The sequence below is a fragment of the Suricata suricatta genome, chromosome 3, assembly GCF_006229205.1.
Source record: "Suricata suricatta isolate VVHF042 chromosome 3, meerkat_22Aug2017_6uvM2_HiC, whole genome shotgun sequence".
NCBI lineage: Eukaryota > Metazoa > Chordata > Mammalia > Carnivora > Herpestidae > Suricata > Suricata suricatta.
In genome coordinates this window covers 75229160-75250314 of record NC_043702.1, presented here as the reverse complement: position 1 = coordinate 75250314, position 21155 = coordinate 75229160, and the positions used below count along the sequence as shown (strand labels likewise).

Sequence of the window (21155 nt, the reverse complement as noted above, 5' to 3'; positions counted from 1 at the left end):
TCCCTTTGACTTAGGTTTTGGTCATGGAAAGCTGATATCTCAATAATGAAGTTCAGTTTTGCTGAAGGATTTGACGTTTGAATATGATGCTTCCAATCAACCGTTCAGATTTTCCATGTTTGAAAATGCCAAAAATATTAATGGGTTTTGAATGCCTCAATAATAATGAGGAACAGTGTTTCAGTTCGTCTTGTGGTATTTGCAATAGGCCAAGAGCTATATAACTTGCTAGTCTATGTCAACTTTACATGTGGTCAAGGCTGATTTGGAAGCTGAAGAAAGGCCTGTCATGCCTGAAGAATTCACTAATGACCTTGGTACAGAAATGGAAATTCTTACCATTAATGTAGATATAATTATATGCAAGGAATTTAATTGACAAAAATACATTTTAATTCACTTTTTTTAATCAAGTCTTACTTGGAATGTATCCTATATTGGCTAGCTACCACCTTCACAAGGATTCATTTTCCTGATTAATAATTCATTGTGCCTAATTTTGAAATACTGAAGACTGTTCATTGAGAACACGTTGTTTCTAGAAGAGTGGAAGAATCAGTAAAATATGGGACTATTTTAGGTCCAAGGAGAATGATAGTCCTAGATCCTGAAAGGTGTGGCCCAAGGCCATCGGTGTCTGGCCTGACTTGTTTGACAGTTGGCTCAAGGTAGATCCTGCTAGAATTCATGTTAAATTGGAAAAAATGGACTCAAAAGTGTAGATAGACATGATGGAAATGCTGTTCTGGGAAAGTTAGGAAGTGTGTGACCTTGCTGGTTGGCACGTATGCTGGAAGACGGCCAAGAGTTTCAAGCTGAGGAGCAGAATATTTGCATTTCCTTTGACTCTTGCTTCATGCGTTCTGGTAACTCCCGAAAATCAAGGTGGCAGTTACTTTCATGCCACTTACTGACCTGAAGACTTTTGTTTTTGAACAACGTATATCTGATATTCCAGCTCTTGTGGTTCATGGATTTGTACCTGGATTCTGATTCTGTATTTGGCCATTTGATAGCATCTGTGACTTAAAAACAAAAAAACCCAGCAATCAGAAGTACAGGCATATGGTACATGTTGCTTTTCATATACCTGAAGATTGTTTACATTTTTTTCTCTTCTTCCTCCTCCTCCTTCTCTCCCCTTTCTTTCTCTGCTCCCCACACTCCCTTCACTTTTTGGCTTTCTTTTCTTTGCCCTTCTTTTTCATTCTGCCATCTCATTTCTGATGGTCTTCTCGTCCTCTGCTTTGTTCTTTCTCATCCTCCTGCCTCCTCGCCCTCCGGTTCCATCGTCTCTTACACTGCCACCAGATTGGTTTCTCTGCCTGAGTATCTTCAGTTCCAATACCACCAGAGCTGCTTCTCTCCCTGTTGCCTCTGGAGCAGCTTCAGTGTACACACTGATGATGAGGCTTCAAACCAGAAAATCTCGTAAGTCACGGGTGGACACGACACCGACGAGAGCTCATGGTGCCCGGTGGCCGGGTACCGCGGCCACGCCCCAGGTTGTAATATGGCAGCCTCGTGGCTGACTACCATCCCCGTGTGCTGGGGAAAAGTCCACTGCCTTTTAAACTCTGATGCACTCCTTTATTTTATTCTGATTCCTCAATTTAAGATCTGACCTTTTAAGGTATATGTGTTAATGTTACCGGTGTTTTGAGAAGAATAAAAAGATTCGAATTCATGTTTTCTGGCTTTATTCTGGTAGCTTTGTTTGACGAGACTGCCTTCTGTATCCAAATGCAGATTTTAGTTCCTTCCTCTTAATCTCCAGATAGGAACATAGATTCAATAGTAATCTGATCCTCTATCACTTGGCAAAAATGGTTTGACTTGGGAGAAGAAATGGGATTTCACAAAATTTAAAACATTTTATAAATGGGGCTTGATGAAAGAAAAAAAGGAAAAATATTGTTTTTACACAAAATTTTAATGTTGATGGACACTCTCTTTGTATTCAACTTTATTTTTTTTAACTGTTTAAAATGGATTATTAAAAATTTTAGGATATGACATTTACCTTGAGTTATATCAACTATTAGATTTTATCTTATCAGTTTCTCAGCTTGGCCAGTGGTGAAAATGTTGATGTTGATGTGGCAGAAACCTGGATTGTAAGCTTAGGGCCTAGTTTGCCTTCTCTTAAGATTTCTGTTAATGTGGCCATAGGTCTAGCTAAATTTAATGATGCTATACATGCACATGAGTACATGCTTAATTTTTGAAGACAAAGGTTATATTCTGATATAAGAGAAAATCATTTTTAATTTTTAAGAATGTTTACTTAGTGCCATTAGACTTAAATAAGCAGTGACATGGGTAGTAAATAGCTGTTTTGAGTTAAAAAAATTTTTTAATGTTTGTTTATTTTTGAGAGAGAGAGAGACGGAGTATGAGCCAGGGAGGGGCAGAGAGAGAGAGAGAGGGAGACACAGAATCCACAGCAGACTCCAAGCTCCGAACTGTTAGCCCAGATGTGGGGCTCCAACTCACGAACTGTGAGACCATGACCTGGGCCAACGTCAGACACTTAACTGACTGAGCCACCCAGGCGCCCCTCTGGTGGTGGGTAGAACACTAAGCATGGAAGAAGGATCCAGATTTTAACTGGGACTTTGGGTGATGGCCAGAGTTGATCTTCGGGTGAGGAAAGTACTTCAGGTAGAAGAAAAGTGAAGAGACAGATGAGCAAAGGTCAGGCACATTTGGGAAAGAGGGAAGAACCTGTCCTTTATGATGGAGGCCGAGGGCTATTTAATGGAGAGATTGGGTCATAGACAAAGCTGGAAAGGGTTAGTTAGCAACTACCTTGTAGGTAACCCCGACTGACCCTTCCCAGTGTGGTAAGGGAACCAAGATCCACATTTCCTCTAAGATGCTAACTTCTGAGTATTTCTTCCTAAGGTCCCCCCAGAATCAATTTCATGGTTTTTCCTGAGATTATTATCGAAAGGAATGGCATTTCCTGAATAGTCCTCATCTGAGTATTTATCATTTATTATCCTCAGTGGATTTACATGAAGAGATGAAGAGGATCAAACTTAGATCCTTGTTGATAAATGCTTTAGCACAGTTACCCCACTCCTGGCAATGTTTTCCATGGGAGTAAGTTTTAAAAATATTTCACAATAGGCACAAGGATAATAGATGACATTGATGTAATTTTTACTGGAGGTAAAAACATACTGAGTGTCTGCCATGTGCCAGGCACTGTTCTATGGCCCCTCAGTGATTTACTGCTCACCACGGCTTTATGAGATCACGACGACTCTTACCCTGCAAAGATACTGAGGTCTCGAGTGGCTAAGCAACTTGCCTGGGATCAACCAGAATAGGGGGTGGGATGTGAAGTGAGCAGGCCTGACTCCAACTTCCAGACCATGTTATCCTGCCTGTTTATTCACAGGATGATTTTTTCTCCTCAGTAAATAGTCTCTTAATGTCAGGGTGTCTGCCTGTCTTTATGTGAGTTGTCTTGTGCAGGAAAGGCTTTTGCTGATCTTTCTCAGAAGATGTGCCTTTTTCTACTTCACATGAAGATGTCAGAGGAGCTAGTGGAGACCATCTTCAATATGCTGTCAACATAATTGATCAGTATAGGTTAGCTGTTACAAAACAAGTAGAAACATGAAAAAGTAATTTCTAAACAACAGATGAGAGTTGGACAAAAAGTTCTGTATTTATACGATTTCATTTTTGCCTATGTGCAGATGGGAAGGCATTGAAAAAAAGTTGATCAAATGAAAATAGTGACTATTTTTCACCAAAGGCAAGATTTTTTTCAGATTTTTGTTTGTTGTTTTAATGTTGTTTTTTTTTTTAATTTATTTTTGAGACTGAGAGAGACAGAGCATGAGAGGGGGAGGGGCAGAGAGAGGAGACACAGAACTGGAAGCAGGCTCCAGGCTCTGGGCTGTCAGCACAGAGCCTGATGCGGGGCTGGAACTCACGAACGCGAGATCTGACCTGAGCCGAAGCCGGAGGCTTAACCGACTGAGCCACCCAGGCGCCCCTGTATGTTGTTTTAGAACTGATGTACTATACATGTAGTGTATACCTGTGAACCAATTAGGGAGATGGCACCTAATAAATAACTTTGAATTTTGGAGTTTGGCTTTTATCTGGTAGGCAGCAGCACAGGAAATCACATGAGGTGGTTGATCTTTTCACGTGTGTAGGGTCCGGTGGTGCACTGGGTGTTGATTGGAGGAACAGGTGCTGATGCTTGGAGCTCTGCAGGAGGTGCCCGAACACTTAGAACACACAGCAAAGGCCACGTATGAAGATGGTCCAGAATTGATTTGGTGGTCAAAGTGGTAAAGAGAACATTTTGTGTATGATCGGTCAGAAGAGAAGTAGGATCATTAGTCGAAATAGCAAAGTTGGAATCTGGAAGGGATCACAGATGTGGTTATTGTTCAAGGACTTACCTGGTTGCTGTAGACCTATATCCATGCCTGGGCCAATGGCCCAGGTAGTGGATTCAGCTTTATTACAGTAAATACTTGTATTCACAGTAGTATTCCTGCTGTTGCTTAAATAGATGGGAACACCAACTCTGACCAGTTTGCCTGGAGAATAAGATGTATTCTAGAAGAGTGGGGCTCTTTGAAGCTCTTATAAGCTCTTTTATTTCAATAGTAGAGCTTTACCTTTGATTTCAGTTATTGGGGGAAGAAAATCATGTAACCTCCTTTTTAAAAAAATGTTTTTAATGTTTTTATTTATTTTTGAGAGAGAGAAAGAGACAGCATGAGCAGGGGAGGGTCAGAGAGAGAGGGAGACACAGAATCCAAAGACAGGCTCCAGACTCTGAGCTAGCTGTCAGCACAGAGCCCGATGCGGGGCTCAAACCCACGAACTGTGAGATTCTGACCTGAGCCAAAGTCAGAGGCTTAACCGACTGAGTCACCCAGGTGCCCCTCGTGTAACATCTTAAACTATTATAGTATTAGATTAAAAAAGGATCTTTTAATTGAATAATTAGAAACTAAAGCAGTTTTTACCTTGATTCACAACAAGGAGAACTCAGTTCTTTTCATGTTCCAGTTTACATAAATTAGCAGTGTAATTTTTAAAATAGTCATTATTCTCTTTTCTCTTTCCTCAAGTTACACAAATCACCTCAGATGTTTTATAGTATTCATTATTGAGAGTTGTAATCTGTATTTTGTTCTATCAGTAGTCCTTGTCCTTAACTCCATGTATTCAAACTTTCTGTATGGAAACTTTCTATTTCCACAGAGTCCAACTTAAAGGGGGGGGGAAATTACAAAGAAAAATAGGTTAAAAAATTACCAAAGCTCAAGTTCTCTCTTTTGATCAGATGGCAGATACTGATTGAAATGCTCATTAACCCTGAATTTAGAAGGAGGAAAAAAAAAAAGGAAAGTAAAGAATAAAAGTAAAAAGGTAAAAAAAAAATAAAAAATAAAAAGTAAAGGAAGGAGAGGAAAAAAATGAGACATTCGTTATAGGCAACACATGAATGTTATTTCTGAGAGATGAGAAATGCAAGATACTCCTTGGCCTGATAGACTTTTGCCCTGAAGATCTGAGGTTCCAGGATGCAATAACTCTTCGTAAAATATTTTCTAAATTTACAGACTTGATAAAAATGATCTGCAACTACAGACTTCCAATTTTACTTTTCAGCACATTTTGTAAGAGAAACAGCTGAAGGTGTTGCATTATTGTGCTTCAGATTTTTGTATTTATTTATTTCAAGTTGTAAATAGAGAAAAATGTACTTGGATTAAGAATGTACATTTCAGCTTTTTAGCTAGGAGCTGATTTTAATGGCCCTGCTAGTGAAAATGTGAGTTCTAAGTATAGCTTGTGGTGCACCATACAAGCAGATTTGTCAACTATTTTTCACTTTGAGAAACACTGATTTCATTTGTGCCACCTCTTCTCTGGGTCTTTTCTGCAGTAAAGACCAACTGAAAGAGGTTACGGTCTGCAGGTCCTCTGACCAATGCATTATTGGGATCTGTCTCATAGGTACCCTGATTGTTACACATAGATGATAGGGTCTGGGACCTCCCTCTCATGTTATGATATTAAATTAATTCCTGTAAAGAACTTGGCTCAATAGTGAATGGACAGTCCATGTTAACCATAGAGGATTGAGGGAAAACTTGAAGATGACTCAGGAACTTCTACAGCTGTGGTCCAGGACCTTCATAAGCAAGACTTAATCACATACTTAACAGGTGAATGCTGTTTTGCCCAACAGCAGTGCTGAGGATACAGAAAGATACATAAACTCTTTGTATATGATTCATGGCTAATAAAGGACATTTTTACACTTATATCATTAAATCTTTATGAGTTTTTTGGGGAGGTATTCAAGGACTATTAGCTCCATTTTATGGATGAGGAAGCTGAGGCTCAGAGAAGTTATCCATACCTGGTAAGTGACAGAGCCAGGATTTAGAATCAGTTTTCTGACCTCTGTGTCAGATGTCTCTATGATTTGATTGAGAAGACATGTATGTGACCTGTGTACCTGACCTATGTCAGGTGTCATCAGAGTATAACCGGCACCAGTGTATGGAACTTGAGAGGCTGAGTGAACAGTAAAATCCAGGGAAGATTCATGATGTGGTCTGGATGCGAAAGAGCAGTGAGTTAGAGTGGGGGGAGGGACTCTGAAAGGGGAGAAGGAGGGAAAGTGGCATGAGCATCGGTTCAGTGGTGAGACCACATGGTTTGTTTAATAGGAAACAATGAATAGATGAGTCTGGCTGGAAGCAGTTTAGAGCCAGGTTATGTAATATTTTGAAGGCCAGGGTATGGAATTATCATCTTAGCTCGTTGGCAGTGATCTGTTGAAGGCTTATGAAAAGCAGGCGTAATTTGGAATAAACATAGAAATACTTGTATTTAAAGGTCACAGGATATAGATGGCTTCCTTGAACCCTTTTCACTTAGGGATATGTATGGATTAATTAGCAACTCAACAGCAAATACCTTTGTCAAAGGGAATATAATGAAAACAGAAAATTCAGACAAATAATGGCTCTCCGTTCATACAGTGGTTGGCCGGCTGTTTGCTCACTTACTCTGTTGAGAAAGCACGTATGGAGACCTCTTGATTCACAGGCCCTGTCTTCTTGTCAGCTGGTCCTGTAGGAAATCGGGACAAACAGAACATTTCAAAAGCTAATAAAGGTTCATTCTGTCCCCCTCGCCCTCCCCACCCTGTTTCCTTTTCTTTCTTTACCTCCACTCTGAACTATCTGGATTCAACTCTTTCCACTCTGTTTCTTTTGGCTGTGGAGACAGTCAGAAAGTGCTGGTTTCACTTTTTTCAGTGTCGTATATTTTATGAGGTTAATTGATAGAAATAGGCCCAAGTGATGTCATGTCTGAAGAGTAAGAGAGGAAACCTAAAACTCCAAATCTTGGTACAGTTATATTAAGCCCAGACCTTGGAACCATAAAAGACTAGTAAAATTATGCCAAATTGCATGACATTCCCAGTTGGCGTTGCGTCCCTGTTGAGTTGAACCCTTACCTTAGCTTCCAAGGAAGTTCTAATTACTGTTTTTTATTTATAGGTAGATATTAGTTTGATATCTGAATAGTTAGATTGTTTGGAAATCCTTTCTGTAAGAGAAAGACTACATACCTTTTCTTTTTCCTGTTGCCATTAGGACTTCGATATTACAGACTTGGCACATGTTGGCAAGAAAGGTCTATAGACTTTCGAAAAACATTTTTTGCCAGGCTCTGGGAACGTCTGGTTTAGGTCATTTCAGGAAACACTCATTCAGGGTTCTACAGTAATATATTTTCTGTGGATATTACTAGGTCACAGGGAGAGTCAGACATGTACACCGACCTACATATAAGAGTATGTCTCCATGTCTAGAAGTAAGTATATGTTAAAACAATAGATGGCTGATCAGATTTCTTTCAAGGTGTCGCTGGGTGATCAGCTTGTGTTGACTAAGTACTTGGTGCTTTGCAGATAATCTCTGAATGTATCCACTATTGATCATACCCGGCTTTTGTCGAGAAGTAGTGTTCTTTCTCCTGTACTTCCAGAATTATCATAGACATGCTGCATGTCATTCATTCCTAAGTTTATCACCTATTTTTTTTTTAACATACCACTTTTATTGTGGTAACAACACTCAACATGAGACCTTACACTTGAAACACATTGGTAAGTGTACGATACAGTATTGTTATCTATGGGCACAATGTTCTACAGTAGCTCTCTAGAACTTATTCATCTTGTATAACTGAAACTTAATTGTCATTGATTAACAATTCCCAATACCCACCTCCACCCAGCCTCTGGCAACCACCATTCTGTTCTCTGCTTTTTTTTGAAAAAATTTTTATGTCTTTATTTTATTTTGAGAGAGAGAGAGAGAGACAGAGACTGAGTGGGGGAGGAACAGAAAGAAAGGTAGACACAGAACCAGAAGCAAGCTCCAGGCTCTGAGCTGTCAGCACAGAACCCAACGCGAGGCTTGAACCCACAAACTGAGATCATGACCTGAAGTCAGATGCTTAACTGACTGAGCCACCCAGGCGCCCCTGTTCTCTGCTTCTAAGAGCATGACTGTTATAGATACCTCATTTATTTTTTTTAATGCTTTATTTTTATTTTTGATACAGAGAGAGACAGAGTATGAGAAGGGGAGGGGCAGAGAGAGGGAGACACAGAACCAGAGCAGGCTCCAGGCACTGAGCTAGCTGTCAGTGCAGAGCCTGATGCGGGGCTCGAACCCACAAATGTGAGATCTGACCTGAGCCGAAGTCAGAGGCTTAACTGACTGAGCCACCCAGACGCCCCCTAGATACCTCATTTAAATAGGCTAATACAGCATCTTTCCTTCTGGGACTGACTGACTTCACAGGATGTCCTCAATGTTCATCCATATTGTTGTACATTGCAGAATTTCCTCTTTTTTTTTTTTAAAGACTAAATAATATTCCACTCTATGTACTTACATACATTTTCATATAGTTTTAAAAATGTAATATAGTCCATTGATCCCTCTTATGCTCTTTATACAGATTGAAAAATTAATGTTTTGTCCATTTACTCCTTGCACACTTGCTTTGTAAAGATACACATCCTTTAACCATTTGAAAGCAGGTTACAGAACTATGCCCTTTTACACCTAATTATTTTAGTGTAGATTTCCTAAGACAAGGACATGCTCTTACATAACCATGGTACAATTATCAAAATAAGAATGTTGTAATATGGACACTGTTTCTTAGTCCAGTCTGTTAGTTTCATCAGTTACCTCCTGTATTTCATAACTTTTTTTTTTTTTTTTTGGTCTGTTTCAAACTCTGTCCAGGATCCAATGCAAGGATGATTTATTGTGCTTAGCAGTTATGTCTATGTAGTGTCGTTTAACTTGGAATAGTTCCTCATCCTTTCTTTTTCATGGCTGGCTGTGTGTGTGTGTGTGTGTGTGTGTGTGTGTGTGTGTGTGTGAGAGAGAGAGAGAGAAAGAAAGAGAGGGAGAGGGAGGGAAAGAGGGAGAGAGAAAATGTAATATTTTTACTGAGATGAAATTGTATAATGTGTAAGTTTCAGATATATAACATGTTGATTTGAAAATTTTGTATATTGGAATATGATTCCCCCCGTAGCATTTGCTAATGCCTCTATCATGTCACATAATTACTATTTCTTTTCCTCATCTGTTCATCTGTTGGTGGATATTTAGATTGTTTTTACATCTTGGCTATTATAAATAATGCTGTACTGAATACAGGTGTGCAAATATCTCTTGGAGATTTTGATTTCCATTCTCTTGGATAAATACCCAGAAGTGAGGTTGCTGAATCTTAGGATAGTTCTATTTTTAACTTTTTGAGGAACTCCATACTGTTCTCCTTGGTGTCTGCATAATTCATATTCCCATCAACAGTGCATAAGGGTTTTCATTTCTCTACACCATTGCCAATACTTGTTACCTTTTGTTTTTTGACAGTAGTGATCCTGACAGAGGTTAGGTGAGATCTCATTGTGGTTTTGATTTGATTTCCATGATGATTGGTGATGTTGAGCATCTTTTTAGATATTGTTGGTCTTGTGAATGTCTTCTTTGGGAAAATGTCTATTCAAGTCCTTTGCTCATTCTTTAATTAGGCTAACGTTTTTTTGTTTGTGGGTTTTTTTTGTTGTTGTTCTTTGTTTTTTTCTATTGACTGGTGGAGTTCCTTATATGCTTTGGGTATTAATGGTTTGTAAATATTTACTTCCATTTTGTAGGTTACCTTTTAACACTGTTTCCTTTCTGTGCAGAGGCTTTTTAGTTTGACTACTCCAACTTGTTTGTTAGATTCCTAAACATGAGACACTAGTTCATAGTTACTATAGCTTCCTTTTTAAACTCTGTTACAATGAGTAGTTGTTTAAGGGTTGCAAAACATGACTCTAACCAGAACTCTAGGAAGCATTAACATGTAATTCAGGCTACCAACATGTGCCTGGCAAGAAAAATTCCTGTGTAAACATCTAATTTCTAGCCAAGCAGATCGTCCAAGATCCCTGCTTTCCTGAGTTTTCTTTGTTGGTCTTGCCATTCTGTTTTTGGAGTCAAAAATTCAGGTTTTACTTGCCTTGTCATTTCCTAATAGAATAAGTCAGTGGGTTGGAGCTCACTCATCAGTCATTCCGAAGGGTGCTCGAAGCAAATGCCTTCTTGGGGCACCTGTGTGGCTCAGTTGGTGGGGCTTGAACTCAGGACCTTGAGATCACACTGCTCCATGGAGTGGCACCTGGTGGTTCAGTAGGTTAAGCATCCAACTCTTGGTTTCAGCTCAGGTCATGATCTCATGGTTCATGAGTTCAACCCCGCATGAGGCTCTGTGCTGACAGTGTGGAGCCTGCTTGGGATTTTCTCTCCATCTCCCTCTCCCTCTCTGCGCCTCACCCCTCCCCCTCTCTGCCCCTCCTCAGCTTAGGTGAGCACACTCTCTCTCTTGCTCAAATACAAACTTAAAAAAGAAGAGTCTGTTTCTTAAAAATAAATAAATAAAATGAAACAAAGACCCTCTTTCCCCATGGGACCTGCTGCCACTGCTCTCACCACCTGCCTCTCAGCACATTAATTACTGCCCATGAAGTAGGTGGCTCAGATGGCAGTTGTCACCGTAGTACTAATCAGAAAATGGTTTGTATAGGTTTCTTAAAAGATAACTATAGAAATTGCCTAGTTTTTATGCTTTTTACTCATATCAGCTTTGACTTACACCTTCTTTTTTGTGTACATACATATAACACTACTGACGAACATAATTAATATAAGTGGTTAGAGTCCGTTCTCTTGGGTTTTGATCTTAAGTCAGGTTTGTAATCTGTTTCTTTCCATATTCACAGAATTTTGTGAATTCCAATTGGCAGCTTTTCCAAGACAGTGTCTCTTCTTCAAATGCTAGGGTAACATTTAGGTTTGAGTGCAGTGCTTGACAGAATAGCAGGCAGTTCTCAAATGAAAAGAGTCCAAGAAATGTGGTGGTATTAGTTTCCTACAAGGTTTTGGTCAAAATGACCTCTCAAAAGACAGGATTTCCTTAAAATTCTTGAGACCTCAAAAAAAAATCCCTAAATATTCATCTCCCATTTTTTTCCTATAAATGATAGGAATTCCAAAAATTCAAAATCTTCTTTTGTGTCCAGGCATCCAGAGCCCCAGAGATCTGCTTGCCCAAGGTGGGGAAGACCGGTTCTCGGGACAGCCCGCGTGTAGGAACCGTCCTCCAGGGCTGGCCTTGGTTCACAGTCCCTCCATTATATAGTTTATTCCCTTGTTTTTTCCCTTTGGATTCTGAAGGCATTCTCTCCAACCCTTATGTCTCCGGGAAGCTGCCTGGAGTCACCAGAGAGACCCGATGGTCTTCGGATTTCATTAGACCTGCTCCCATTAACTTGAAGGAATAGTGACACATACTCAGAATGACTTCATTGGGCAGAAAATCATCTCTAAATGTCTGATATGGATGTCAGTGAAAATGAGGGAGTCAGGACTCTTTGAATGCAGTCACCCATAAAAACAATGAGGAAACTGGCGAAATATGCCAGAAACCAACATTTTTCAGAATTCCAGGAATTAGCTAGTTTTGAAAGAGTCTGAGGAGTATGTATGTAGGAAAAATGAGTGAGTCTTGGTAGAAACAGCTGGCTTTGTGGCATTTCACTTACCCGGCCAAGGCTCTGGCCCGCTCCCCAGTTCCACAGTAGCCTTGAAAACCAGTAGCTCCATAATCACAGGGAAAGCCATCAGCCTGGCAGCCAGCAGAGGGGCAGAATGGAAATGAACTTGCTTCCAAGCCTCTTTTTCCTCCTTGTCCTAGATTAAGCTCTGATGTACTGTGAGATTTGAGGACTGGGGAAGATGCCGATTTTAAGCCTCTGTTAGGGGAACTTAACAGCATTGGTTGTTGACAGAATTTGGGATCACTAGAGACATAGTACACAGGACAGGAGGAAGGCTCATCGGAGGAAACCAGGAGAAACTGCCTGTCACTGGGGTCTTTTAAATCTGCCACAGTGAACCAGAGGGATAGCCTTCAACTGGCTCTGCTCAGAGTCTCTAATTTATATGAAGTTTCATAATACCTTTAGGAAGGAAATATTGCAGCAGTTGGTTTCACTGTGTATAATTCCAGAATGGTAGATGTGCCAAGTCTGTTGGATTACCACAGAAGCACCCAGAGCTTCTGCTGAGTCACCCATTTAATTCTTGTAAAGCTCAGGTCTCTGTGGAAAGTTTTTACAAAGAGCTAAACTCAGATGATCAGTGCTTGTGAAAGGTGAACGTGGCTTGCCTGAAGGGCTGTGGCATGAACCGGATGCAGGCTCCCTTACCAAACGTTTCTTTCAGCTGTGGTGTATTGAATCTTATTTACGTGTGTCAACGTGATTATGCACCAGCACATGTGCATACACTTTGGTTTTGGTGACTGGTTTCAAGCTGCTTCAGTTTTTAATTGGTGACTGATTATTGCTGTGATTTTCCAACTCAACCTAAGGGAGTCCGTGTAACTCATACATTTGGTGGAATTTTGCGTGGCACTAATCCGTTATCAATTACCTTCAACCTTTTTCTGTTCAGACTGTATCATTGTATTCAGCCTTGTTGACATCAGGTGGACATTTGGCTCCAGGGAACTAGATTTTTTTTTTTCAAAGTCTAGTTTTTCTGATGCTACTTGCTTCTTGGTTTCCATATAACAACCAGCGCTCATCCCAACAAGTGCCCTCCTCCATGCCCATCACCCATTTCCCCCTCTCCCGCATCCCCCATCAACCCTCAGTTTGTCAGTACTTTTATTTTATTCGTTAGTTTTTATTTAAATTTCACTTTGTTAACTTACAGTATAATGTTAGTTTCCAGGTGTACAATATTGTCATTCACCATTTCCACACAGCACCCAGTGTTCATCACACTAAGTATACTACTTAATTGAGGTCAGTACTTCGATAAATTTTTTTTTATGGTGAAAAGATTTAGATTTAACCAGCTGGACGCAGATGATCCCAGTTTTTTGGCAACATCCAAAGCATCATAGTCAGGAGCCAGTTGAACATATGCCTTCTTTTCTCCATCGGGCATGACCAGAGTTTTGAGCTTGGCCACATCAGTGTCATAGAGCTTCTTCACAGCCTGTTGGATCTGATGCTTGTCGGCCTTGACATCCACAATGAACACGAGAGTGTTGTTGTCTTCTGTTTTCTTCATGGCTGACTCGGTAGTCGGGGAACTTGATGACATAGTGGTCAAGCTTGTTTCTCCTGGGGGCGCTCGTTCGAGGATATTAGGGCCGCCTTCAGAGATGCGGTGTCTTGGCCCATCAGAATGCAGTGACCTGCAGATCTCCTTTTTTTGTTTTTATGACTGTGGACATCTTTCAGCACTGCTTTCTTGGCCTTCAAAGCCTTTGCTTTGGCTCCAGCTTGGGGAGGGGGGCTTCTTTCTTCGCCTTTGGCACCATCTTAGTGAAACAGCTATAAATTTTTTTTAATGTTTATTTGTGAGAGAGGGAGACAGTGTGAGCGGGGAAGGGGCAGAGAGAGACATGGAACCAGAAGCAGGCTCCAGGCTCTGAGTTGTCAGCACAGAGCCTGAGGCAGGGCCTGAACCCATGAACTGCGAGATCATAACCTGAGCCAAAGTTGGACGCTCAACCTACTGAGAGCCACTCGGGTGCCCTAGTACTTTCATAAAAAATTTTTAAATGTTTATTTTGAGAGAGAAAGGGGCTGAGTGGGGGAGGGCAGAGAGAGGGACAGACAGAGTCCCAAAGAGGCTCTGTACTGTCCGTGCAGAGCCCGACACAGGGCTCAAACCCGTGAACCTGAGCTGAAATCAGGAGTCAGATGCTTAACTGACTGATCCAGCCAGGTACCCTGAGGCCAGTACTTCTAGATTGCTCACCTTGTGAGTCCTTGTGGTTCAGTGGATCTAAGAATTGTTAGTCTTAAGTCGATTAGTATTTTAACATCAACTTAAGGGGATCTGTTAAAACCACTATATGGAGACATGTGTTTTGGGTATTATATCAATATTATACATTGGGGCTAAAATTAAAACCAACCCAAAAGAAAAAAAAAGATATTACTTGGCTGATATTTAAGGCAAATAAACCAAATATGAAATAGTCAAATTTCACAAAATGTGCATGTTGAAGAGTAGATTAATGTACATTCAAAACCATGGCACTACCCCTAAAATCAAGCCTGAGAGATTTAATGTGATCCTAAGTTATTTGCAAATACTTTGTATTTACAGAGGTAAAGAGTTGTGACATTTATCAGAGTGTGTTTACTTAATGGGAGAAAGTTCGTTTAGAATAACAATTCCAAAATAAATTGAGCAAGATTTCCTATTAAGTTAAAACAAATCTTCACTTTTGTGATACGTGATAGAGGATAAAGATTTAAAAAGAAAACTGCTCACCAAGTGCATGGACCACCATGTTCTGAAAAAGATGCCTAGATGATGCTGTTCTTAGCAAACCGAGCCTCAGTCCCGGCTGGAGGAATCGTTACTGGGAGTCGGGTAAATGATGCCTTCGTAGACCCACTGCTGTCTGGATGATGGATAAGAACATTTGACAAAGAATTTGCCAGCACAGATGGCTGTAGGCCGTAGCTTTTTCATATGATAACCTGACAGATTGTCCATGAGTTGTAACTTGTAAAAAGACACTGCCCTGAATCTCAGTGCGGACACTTGAAGTCTTGTCTCTTAATTTTTACTTGCTGTGTGGCTGTAGTTTCTTTGGGCTTGAGTTTTCTTTCTATCAGGGAAGACTGGTATAAAGGATAGCACGGACCTCTCTTTTTTTTTTTTGGGTCTTTCTCAGTCTTTTCTGACTTAACTGCATCTGGTTTGGTTCTGCTCCAGAATTCCATCAACCAGCAGCCAAGAGCTTCTCCTTAATAATCATCTTATTTTTATTCTTTCCATCTCTCTCATGTGTTCAATGCTGATTTTTTTTGGTTAGTGGTTGTATCGGTGATTTTTAAAAAGTACAGTGATGCTGTGATTTTAAACACAACAATTTCAAATATTGTCTTTAGTTCTTTAGTTTTATATAAACCCCAAAACAGGAGAAAAACAAATTGTAGATCAAGTACCAGATATTTAGAAAGAAGCCAATCTCTTTTTTTTAAGCACAGAATATCAACAAATCAGATACATGGTGTTTTAACTTACACATATTTTTAAGCTCCTTAAGTATTTATATACATATAGTTTTACATTAAACACATTTTAAATATTGATCCAGAATATTTATTTGAGATTACCCACCAACTACAATGAATAGAAGCCTTTTCTGTTAACACTTAGTGATTAGAATGTTATAATTAATCTATTTTTGCTAGTTTCTACCAATAATGCAAGTAATGACAAAGATATTTTCAGCTGTTACAGTCTTATTACAATCCTGAAGCTGAAGAACTAGATTAATAAGGAAAAGGAAGGAACCTGCTATCTTTCCTGACATCTCTTAGGAAACACCATTATATGAGTATGTTTGGTCTACTTAGCAGACCCATTAAAATGTATTGGAAGTGATGCAGAAATACACAAGTGTGTAGAACTGACCTGTCCCTTTTCCTGAAAGAGTCCCTTGCTTTGGTCAGTGGATCCTCTGCAGTCATTTGCTGCACATAAATATAATTTAGCAAAGGATGGTTGATTTCCTTGAAAATCACATTTTTTCTTTTCAAACTTAATCATAGATAACTTTGTTGTGCTCTGGTAGCCACTGCATTCAATTAAAAAGGCCAACTGTCTCTCTCATCAGCTATTACATACTTGACAAGTAATGCCAATAAAGAAACGCAAAACAGGTTAAAATAAATTAGGAAAGAGGAGGGGAAAGAATTTCTGATAGAGTCCAAGAAGACCACATACATTTGGATCAGGTCAGCTGTATGGCTGTTATTTGAAGAGGCACCAATCTCTGTGAGACCTCCATGAAGAGTGTTCGCAGACAGGCGTGGGCTGGGGCTATGGTGAAGGGACATGTTTTACAGTTGTATTGTAGAGGTTGAAAGTATACTTACTATCACCCAAATCTGAATGTTTTCTTAGCTTTGCTTTTGCATTCAGAACTGCATTGCAGTTCCATTGCTGCAGTTTCCCCCTGCCCCAAGAGTGAATAAAGCAGGAAACCCTTGAGGAAAGCATCCTTCCCAAGACTAGCATCAGCAAGCTATTTTGTACATTCAGGTATATGGAGGCAAGCTGATGTATTGAAGTGCCTTTTACAAATTTATTTGGCTCGTTAGTAGACCTATATAAAAAAAAAAATCCTCTGATAGATTTTGAATAGAAAGTGAATTAAAAGGGCTGCTCAGCCGAACAGCTTCAGACCTGTCAGTTCAGTTTTCAACTCTTAGCCTGCACCTGTGGGACTTTTGAAGGTAGTTAACATTCATCATAACGTCCTTTAAATTTTTTAATTCAGGAAGAAGGCAGGCCTGGGGCTTATTTTTTTGTAGACCATTTCTGTCATGGACTCTGGGAGAGGAGTTGACAACTTTTGAAACTGACTTATATTTTTGGGTTTGGAGTTGCAGGGAAAGCTGTACTTGGGGGGACTGACTGAAAGCTCACGTTGACGCTCTTGGTGGTGTTAGCTTGTCTACTAGCAGTGTTTACCTTGCCACTTCTTTACACGTGCAGGCTCTGCTCAGTCTCTAGACAGGAGAACTGGGGCTTAGCAGTGTAGGGTCTCAAGAATGAGTCTTAACATTGAAACCTCTTCTCACATACCAGCATATTCCCATGTAAGCTTCAGCTTCCATACCGGGCTTTAGGGGAGGGGTCAGGCGGTGGAGGCATTTGCATACTGTTAAGGACTTGTGTACAGTTAAAGTCTAATATCACAAGCTGTTATCAAAGTTGGTAATGTAGGACCTTGCCTAGGCAGGACTCCTGAGAGCAATAATGGGAAGGGGCAGTTAAACTTGGGTCAGATGACTGGAGGTCTAGGTGTAAGCTGAGGCTTCACCCCTTCACTTGTTTGCAAATGGAGTCTTTATGCATGTGGTTTGAGATAACTGCTTCCTGATTAGGAGCCTGGGGTTGTTGGTGAATCTCGTGCACTGATGTGCTATATGCTGCGAATGAAGTTTAATTTCATTGTGGTATTTGGCTTGACGCAATGACGACCAGTACACAGAATTGTGTAGGCTTTGCAGTCCCCGGAAATAGCTTTGTGGTGATGGGTTCGATGGCAGTGGTTTCAACCTGTAATCCTCACTTAGGTGCAGGTAAAGATAGAGAACAGTTGCCATTTTTTAAGTGGATGTGTCTCTCCTAAGAAGGTAACTTGTAGTTTCATGGAAGTTTCCCTTTTTATTTGTAGATATAATACTTTGCCAAGCAGAAGAACCCTGAAAAACTCAAGATTAGTGAGTAAGAAAGACGACGTGCATGTCTGTATCATGTGTTTACGCGCCATCATGAATTACCAGGTAGGTTTGTGTTCTGATTCTTTAAAAAATCTGGAAAATTCTGTCAGATTCAGATCTTGTCCTCTTTGGTTTGATTGTATTCGAAGTAAATATCAGGAATTAATATAATTGTGAAAAAGGGTTTGATTCATTTTAATGCTCAAGGTTTAACTCACTGCCTTTTAATTTTAATTAGCGTTTATTTAGAGGGAAGATGTCTTCCTCCTACAGTCATAAAGTTGTTTAGATTAGTTGGTGAATGTGACCACTTGGGACAGAATAAGCCACTGATTCTGGGCAATAATGGACCAACTTTAGAGCATTAGGAGTGAGGGGCACCTGGGTAGCTCAGTCACTTGGGCATCTGACTCTTGATCTCGGCTCAGGTCATGATCTCACTGTTTAGTGGGTTTGAGCCCCATGTAGGGCTCTGTGCTGACAGTGCAGAGCCTGCCTGGGATTCTCTCTCTCCCTCTCCCCCTCTTCTACTTGTGTGTGCGTGTACTCTCTCTCTCTCTTTCAGAATAAATAAATAAACTTAAAAAATTAAAAACATTAGGAGTGAATAGACTCATACATTGGTTAATGGTTCTCAGAGGGTTATATGGTAAAAAGGTGAGAAGTTAGAATTTACTGTCTTTTGGGCTTAGTGGGTCTTAATCTCTATAAGAAGCACCTGGAAGATTCTTGTTACAAGGACAGATTCTCCCTGTAGATGATGAAGCCGGTTATCCCCAACATAACAGGGGATTAACTTTAACAACAAAGGGGAAGTTGGCACCTGGATAGGGTCTGAGTTAGGTAAGTGGAATCAGGGGTAAGAATCAGAAAAACATAATTCACATATTAAAACAGGATTTGATATCCATGAGTAGGGATGCTAATGGTAGGTCCAAGCAGAGGTGGAAAGTAACTGTGTAGGTAGAGGGTGTTAGAATTCAAACCTAGCATAAGGGTGCTGAATTGAAGAAGCGACATGCATTTTATTTTCTCTGTCAATATTTTTTGAGCATTGCCACTTAGACTCTGTTCTGGGCAGAGGGAATAAATGCCCCAGAGAACTTACTTTCTAATGAAAGGGGTGACAGGTGATAAATAAATGGGTAAAACATGCAGTGTTCGAGATAATAAAGATGATGAGCTCACACAGAATGCTTCCTAAGAGGACCAGCTCTTTTAGGCCTAGTACTTAATTTAAAGCTCCTAATAGTCCTATGAGATTGGTAATACTACTCTCCCCATTTTACTGATGAGGAAGCTGAGACACAGAGAGATTAGGTTTTACTTAATTAGCCGGTAAGCGGCAGAGTCAGATTTAAATGCAGGAAGATGGACTCCAGAGAACTGTTACTAATCCTGTTGTAGAAAAACTAGTCAGGAAATTAGAATGGGAAGTAATGAAAATGTGTGTTGAGTTTTAATTAGGCCAACTGGGAAAGTGTCCTGGAGAAGTAGCAATTTGTCATGGTAGCAATTTGAATGAGGAAACAAGGTAAGAGATTTTAGGGAAAGAAGATTGTGGGTAGAAAAAGAATGAGTGCAAAGGCCATGGGGCAGGACTAAGTCTGATGTACTCGAAGTGCAAGAAGGAGGCCAGGTTGGTTGGATCAGAATAAGAAGGAGAGGGAGATGAAATTAGAAGTTAACATGGGGTCCTGACTATGGAAGGCTTTATGAGCCAGTGAAAGGATACTGGCTTTACTATGAGTGGAAAGCTGTTGAACAGTTCTGAGGGAAAATGTGATGTGTGTTATGTGATCTGATACTTAATTTTAGCATGACAGTCTAGCTTGTGTGTTTAGGATTGACCTTGGAGGGGCAAAGGCAAAAGGAGGTAGATTGTTTAGAGGGCTGCTGCATTAATTTTAGGTGGGTGTTGATGTGGTATGGACCAGGATTATAGGAGCAGACATGATGACGGGGCAGGATCCTGTTTTTCCTTTCATGGTAAAGGCAATTTGGATCTGTGTTGAAGAGAGGAGGGTGGCACCCATTAGTTTGTCTTGGGCCTCTGTACAGTGGAGTTGCCATCTACTACGATGGGGAAGGCTGCAGGATAGGCAGATTAGGGAGACCAGACTAAGAGTGAAGTTTTAGGAATGTTACCTTTAAGATATCTGTAGTCATCTGGGGGCACCCGAGTGGCTCAGTTGGTTAGGTATCTGACTTCAGCTCAGGTCATGATCTCACAGTTTTGGGGTTCAAGCCCCATGTTGGGCTCCATGCTGACAGCTCAGAGCCTGAAGCCTGCTTCAGATCCTGTGTCTCCTTCTCTCTCTGCTCTTCCCCCACTCATGCTCTGTCTCTGTCCCTCAAAAAAATTAATAAACATTGAAAAAAAATTTTTTAAATGATGTCTGAGTCATCCAAATAGAGATCTTAAGTGGTTGGATATGCCAATCTGGAATTCAAAGCAGAGGTCTGAGCTGGAGTTAAAAATTTGAGAATTAATAGTATTTGGTCTAATAGATGGTGTATAAAGCCAGGGAGTGAGATCAACAGAGACACAAAGAGATCTAAAATATGAACCGTGAGGCATTCTGTTTAAATGTCAGAGACCTGAGGAAAAACTAGAGAGACTGAGAAGCGGACAGGGAGGGAGGAGCCAAGTACAGAAGTGTTTCAAGGAGAAGAGAGTGCTCAGCTGTGACCAGTATGGCTGCTCTGTCAGGATGAGCCATGAGACTTGGCCTGTGCTTAGCAAAGTGTGGGTCTTTGGCATTTCTGGGATGAACAGATTGATTGGAGAGTGGGGATGATACACCTGATTAAAGTGATTGCAGGGCACCTGAGTGGCTCAGTCGGTTAAGTGTCTGACTTAGGCTCAGGTCATGATCTTGCTATTCGTGGTTTTTAGCCCCACATCGGGCTCCACGCTGACAGTGCAGAGCCTGCTTGGGATTCTCTTTCTCTCCCTCTCTCTCTGCGCCCCCCCCCCCCCCCCCCCCCCCCCCCCCCGCCCAATAAATATATAAACACTTAAAAAAATAAAGTGCTTACAAGAGACAGGAGGAGGAGACCGTGAGTGCTTGGAGTTTTGCTGTAGACGTTAGCTGAGAAACAAGGTGGTAAGTGGACACAGATTGTAGGGTCAAGAGGGATTTTGCTGTTGTTGTTACTGTTTCAGTTGAGTTTTTATGCTAATGAATCAGAGAAATAATGAGAGCTGGGAGGATTGTTGGAGCATAGGAAG

General features: G+C 40.6%; 1 protein-coding gene across 5 annotated transcripts in view; it reads left to right on the top strand.

The window, feature by feature from the left end:
• Window positions 1–21155, top strand: part of FMNL2 (formin like 2) — a 307011-nt gene that overhangs the window by 220811 nt on the left and 65045 nt on the right. For all 5 annotated transcript variants that reach the window (XM_029934582.1, XM_029934585.1, XM_029934586.1 and 2 more), the window contains exon 7: window positions 17875–17983. In XM_029934582.1, coding sequence (XP_029790442.1) covers window positions 17875–17983 — 109 coding nt within the window. The remainder of the gene's footprint in view (window positions 1–17874; window positions 17984–21155) is intronic.